The sequence below is a fragment of the Austrofundulus limnaeus genome, unplaced genomic scaffold (genome assembly GCF_001266775.1).
Source record: "Austrofundulus limnaeus strain Quisiro unplaced genomic scaffold, Austrofundulus_limnaeus-1.0 Scaffold66, whole genome shotgun sequence".
Classification (NCBI taxonomy): Eukaryota; Metazoa; Chordata; class Actinopteri; order Cyprinodontiformes; family Rivulidae; genus Austrofundulus; species Austrofundulus limnaeus.
The window spans coordinates 899,480-904,796 of NW_013952468.1; the positions used below are offsets into that span (position 1 = coordinate 899,480).

The 5,317-nt window shown below is 40.4% G+C and overlaps 1 protein-coding gene across 1 annotated transcript in view; it reads right to left on the reverse strand.

The window, feature by feature from the left end:
- The window catches only part of tmc5 (transmembrane channel like 5), a 6,731-nt gene extending 1,505 nt beyond the window's left edge, over window positions 1–5,226 (reverse strand). Inside the window, exons 1-14 of the mRNA XM_014010154.1 lie at window positions 5,211–5,226; window positions 5,054–5,156; window positions 4,862–4,943; window positions 4,513–4,773; window positions 4,257–4,399; window positions 4,007–4,151; window positions 2,880–3,032; window positions 2,438–2,601; window positions 1,731–1,806; window positions 1,549–1,646; window positions 1,361–1,456; window positions 1,186–1,261; window positions 599–732; window positions 302–475 (exon numbers count right to left, since the gene is read on the reverse strand). Of these exons, the coding sequence (XP_013865608.1) occupies window positions 302–475; window positions 599–732; window positions 1,186–1,261; window positions 1,361–1,456; window positions 1,549–1,646; window positions 1,731–1,806; window positions 2,438–2,601; window positions 2,880–3,032; window positions 4,007–4,151; window positions 4,257–4,399; window positions 4,513–4,773; window positions 4,862–4,943; window positions 5,054–5,156; window positions 5,211–5,226 (1,721 nt within the window). The remainder of the gene's footprint in view (window positions 1–301; window positions 476–598; window positions 733–1,185; window positions 1,262–1,360; window positions 1,457–1,548; window positions 1,647–1,730; window positions 1,807–2,437; window positions 2,602–2,879; window positions 3,033–4,006; window positions 4,152–4,256; window positions 4,400–4,512; window positions 4,774–4,861; window positions 4,944–5,053; window positions 5,157–5,210) is intronic.
- Window positions 5,227–5,317: the final 91 nt, after the last annotated feature.

Consider the following 5,317-nt stretch of genomic DNA (forward strand, 5'->3'; position numbering starts at 1 on the left):
TGTGTCAAGCTCGATTCAAGATGGCTGCCACATCAACTACTTCTGGAAGGGCGGAGTTTATAATGAGCTGGACGTGGTATCGAGCTGACTCTGAGAGTTAATCAGTTGCAGATGTGCATTCAGTGTTTACTTTCTGCAGCATTTATTTTCCATCCATAGAAGATGATGCAACASAAACACAAACACACAGACACAGGCAAAAGCATAGCATTTTTTTTTTTTTTTGCTTTTTTGCGGTGGATTAAAAAAATATGAAGCTGGATCAAGTGCAGCACAATTAATGTAAGTCTTGCACACATACATGATGATGAGAGTGATGAGAAAGTAGAAGAGTTCACTCTTGATGATGTTTAGGTAGATCCACACAACCCAGTCAGAACCAGGAATTTCCTTCAAATCAYYGATCCAGATTTCAACCACACTGAAGGTGTTGTTGAGTCCTTGGAAAGGCCCACAGTGTTGTGAGGGGGGCAGACTRAAACAGGACAATATGAAACCACATGAGGCTCGGTGCGTGTGGGATTTTACTGTAACTGCAATTAGATACCATCATATCATCATAAATGTTTTTCAGAAGTGTTTGCTGATGCTGCCTGACCTCCACGCGCTGTACGCRACTATCGACACGGCTCCCACGAAGAAAGGGAAGAAGAGGAGGAAGATGAAGATGGTTTTCATCTGAGCCGCTCTGCTCGATCGCCGCGGAGGCTGGCAGTTCTGGGTCAGGCTGACCTGTTGTCAAAAATAAACACGAGCAATCCGGACTTCATTTTTCAAACAGTGTTTCGGCTAAAAGTCATTAAAGCTGAGAAAWCATCACATTTATTCCCGACCACAATGTAGAATGTGACAGGTTTGAACAGAGAGGCTTTAAAGGTCATTTATCAGGTCCACAAAGCAGAGAGCAGACAGTAGATCCACACTGGATCAAATTACAAATCATCTAATCCTCTAAGACTGACAAGCTTCATAGAATTGCCTCATAATGATTRACCTCATAAAAACTCAGCTGCATCTTCCATAACAGGGTAAATAAAGCATTTAGTTTGATTAATTATTGCCTAAACAATTAGAGAAACATGAGCCCTGAAGGGGAAATGGAGCTGCTCTGAGCTGAGGCATTTTCTCTGCTTGTATTAAAGCTGAGTTCAACTCAAAGCTCTGAATAAGACAACCAGCATTTACCTTTTTTAAATAAAACAAGATGAAGAATTTCAGAATCTGGATGACSGGCAGCAAAGGAGAAAAGTAGATCCCAATCCTGTCAGGAAAAAAATATATTAAAAAAATCGAACTTCCAAATGACAATCAGCAGTTTGAGCTTCTTTTACACGATAAGTGCAGAAAGTTGTGTTTTTACCAGGCTAAAGTCTGAGCGTAGATCAGTTCAAGGACATTTCTGGCTACATCAAACTCTGGCACCCCAAGTCGTGGTTGTAACTTGGTCCCAATGACACTAATTTGAAACACAACGTCAGATGAACACATGAAGTTAACTTGTCGTATTTCAGTAAATGTGATTTTTAAATTTGAAACAGCTCAACTCACTTGCTGAGAAATTCTCCAAAGAATGATCCCAACATGAGAAAAAGGAAGTCGATAATGACCAGCCGGTACAAAGCCTGTCCCACCACGGACTCCCAGCACTGAGAGGAAATACAAGTTAGGAATGAACCCATACCATGTGGTTTATAAGAAAAAGCTTTAAAAGATATGTTTTAAAAATGTACCGAAAATTTCCAAGGGATCACGTTCATCCAGTAGTAACATAAAACACCCAGGATGGACATCCTGAGTAACACATTTCTGTTGTCRGGAGAAAAAAAGACATTGGATTATTGACAGAAATGAGTCAATCACTAAGAAAATTACTAATAAAACACTAAATGTACACAGTTTTTGTGAAAAAAAATTCAAAGATAATTTGCCACAGTAAAAAGTGCATTACACATGATATTAGCTGAATWTTATTGGCAGATAAGATTTGTTCTACTGAACAAATTTTAATGAAATTTACAGAAAGYAAACACTGGCTCTACGTCAACARCTGGTTATGTTTCRAAGTCAAGCCAAATCAAGATGACCACCACMGYTGATCAACGTAAAAAATACTAAATAGGTGTTCCATCAAACACAAATTACACTGAGAGGCTGCGACAAAGTGAAGACTTTACACAATGCACTGGCCTCCTTATACAACTTATACTACTTTGCATTTTATCATTTAGGTAAATCTTTGTATCGAGCCCTGAGATGACTTTATTGTGAAGAATAGCTATATAAACAAACTATATTGAAATTAATTAACTTCATAAAATAATCTAAATATGAAAATTTACATAAAATTATTTTTGGCTACTTAACATCAATGAAGACCAAATATAAACACACAAAAATTTACACTTTGATTTTATTACATGCATCTCTGTTTTCCCACCTGATCAACACGGCATAAATCTGCACGCGCTGGTTGGAGTAGCGCTCAAACTTATTGAAGAGGGAGAAAAAGAGCGGAATGACCAAGTTCATCAAAGACACCACGAAGGGAACCAGGAGCGTCTCGGCCTCATTAAGCAGAGACCAGGGTCCAGAGTCCAACGYCTGCAGTAAAGATAAGGAGACTATGTGTTAATCTTGTAAATGATATGGTACATTAGTTTCAGTGAGTTTATGACGCACACTAAAAAAAAAAAACACACTAGTAGACCATAAAGTATTATGTGCTGTTTCTCGTAACATGTAACTATACAGACATTTACTGTACATTACAACTGGTTTACCAGCAGGAAGGATTAGATTTTTTTATATGAGCTTACTTACTTCCACACTGCATTTAACATTTAACATTAAGGCAGATCAGATCTAAACTTGACTYGCACCTGTTGTTCATATTGGCAGAGGTAGAAGATGCTGGCTCCACAGCCAAGAGCCAAGCTGGTGGAGAGAAACCAGCAACCAAAATGAATCCCAAAGTCTTCCAGTTTCTCAGAAAGTGTTAGYCGTTTCATCTGGGATTTTTCTGCTAAAGATTCCTGCAAAAAAGTAGCAAGAAGGCGATTAATATATTTTATTGTGAATAAAATGAGAGATTACGAGTGTGGCAAACCAGCGCTTTCGGTTTTTATTTACATTTTAGATACAATCAAAAAGAATCAATAAGTAGGTCCTCTGGATGGGTTCTTCTTTAGTGAAACGTTTCATCTCTCCTCCAAGAGACTTCTTCAGTCTGATGAGTTTCAGGTGAACTCAGCCTTATAAGCACTGCCCCCACATGGTGGACAAACAGGTTAATCATGTGCAAAAGAGGGCCATTGCCTAACAATAGGCTTGATTAGCTCTAATGTTCATAGAGGGTCATGTGCCCCATCATCTGACTTATTGGTTTGGATGCTGTGGTAGGTGTCATGTTATGTGTATGTAGTGAGTGTGGGCAGGGCTCAACATCCCCTTGTTTTTGGTGGAGGCTGTCGTGTCCAGTTGTCCTCCTCCTACAACGCTGTTATTGCAAGTCAGCCCCCTGTGAGCAAAAGTTGTGAATCAGGGCCCCAATGATACCAACACAAAGAGGGGGAAAAAAGACAAAAACAAGGGGGCTTTGAGCCCCGCCTGCATTCACTACATACACATGACACGACACCTAAGAACCACAGCATCCAAACCAATAAGTCAGATGATGGGGCACATGACCCTCTATGAACAATAGAGCTAATCAAGCCTATTGTTAGGCGATGGCCCTCTTTTGCATGTGACTAACCTGTTTGTCCATGTGGAGGCAGTGCTTATGAGGCTGAGTTCACCTGAAACTCATCAGACTGAAGAAGTCTCTTGGAGGAGAGACGAAACGTTTCACTAAAGAAGAACCTATCCAGAGAACCTACATGTTTTTTCTTTTTGATTTTTTCTACCTGGATTAATGAGATGCATCAGAATATTTTAGATACAACAATGTCAGAATTGGGGTTATTTCTTACTACCAGAAACCGGTTTGAACAACACAAACAGTCACCTTGAGTTGGACACGKAGGTTGGTTTTGCGTTGTCTCACTGCTCTGTCGTTGGTCATACTGAAATCCCAGCTGCACAGAAGCTGCCATGCACTGCTAGAAGCTTGGTCTGCTAGTGCGTAGTTCTTCTTGAATGAGCTTGCCATGCTGTGGGAGAATAAAACCAGACTTTAATAAAAAAAWWAAATAAAAGTACTTCACACTGAAAAGAAATTGTGGGAAAGTACTGATTGAACTGAAAGCTGCACTGACCTGAAAAYAAGCACAATTCCACACAGCACCATGTAGATGGCAATGGTGAAGAAATAGGCCAGCTGCATGTTGTAATCCACCAAACCCTTCAGAGTCCCATTACTGTAGCCACCATAGTACATAACAGTATAGGTGAAATAACCCTGAAAACACCAAATATGTGAACTTCAGTTGCAGTAGGGTGGATTTTTGAGGGTTCGATCCACATCTAACAAAGCTTAAATGATAAAATCTGTAATTTTCAATGCAGACTCACAGCTCCTGTCAGTAGCTCCAGCCCTCTGAAGCTCACATTGGAAGGGATGTTGGGTGAAGGGTCGTAAACAAGCAGCGGGATGGTGATGAAGCCAAAATTGACCAAGAAGGAGAAAACGTTGAACATCAGAAGCCACTTGAGGAACACGAAATAGGTGAGAACACTGGAGCCGAATTTGCCCCCGATCTCCTTCATGATGCCGTGCCACAGCTCCAGAGTCTGCCTGGCTGACTTTACACTGTAACCGCACCTTCGAAAAGACTGAGAGAACAGCAGGAACCACGTGGACTCATCACACAATCGMTGGTTTTTAGAGCCAGACTTAGTGAGAGTTGCTGAAAGCACTCACCAGTGATATCTTTTCAGAGCAATCTGTTAAACACGTGAAGTTGTTAGAGTGTTTGGAAGACTTGAAAGCCATTACTTGTCTCCTAAAAAATAATAGTATGAAAAAAATATCACAAATAAACAATGACTTTTTTTTGCTGAGTTTACACTGAATACAGCCAAGTGTCCATTAGAAATAAAACTCTTAACCCACCTTATATGCTGCTTTTCTTCAAAGCTCCTTGGAAGCTCCCGAATGTGACGTATTTGTTCTCGTGTTGACAGAGCAACAAGTTCCTTGATGAGGTTTTGTTCCTCTGTCGGATATGAAATGACAAGACAAGCCTTTTAACCTTCCAAGAGCCACCAACTAAAATGGATATCCATCATCCATCCATCCATCCACCATCCATCCATCCATCCATCCATCCATCCATCCATCCATCCATCCATCCATCCATCCATCCATCCATCCATC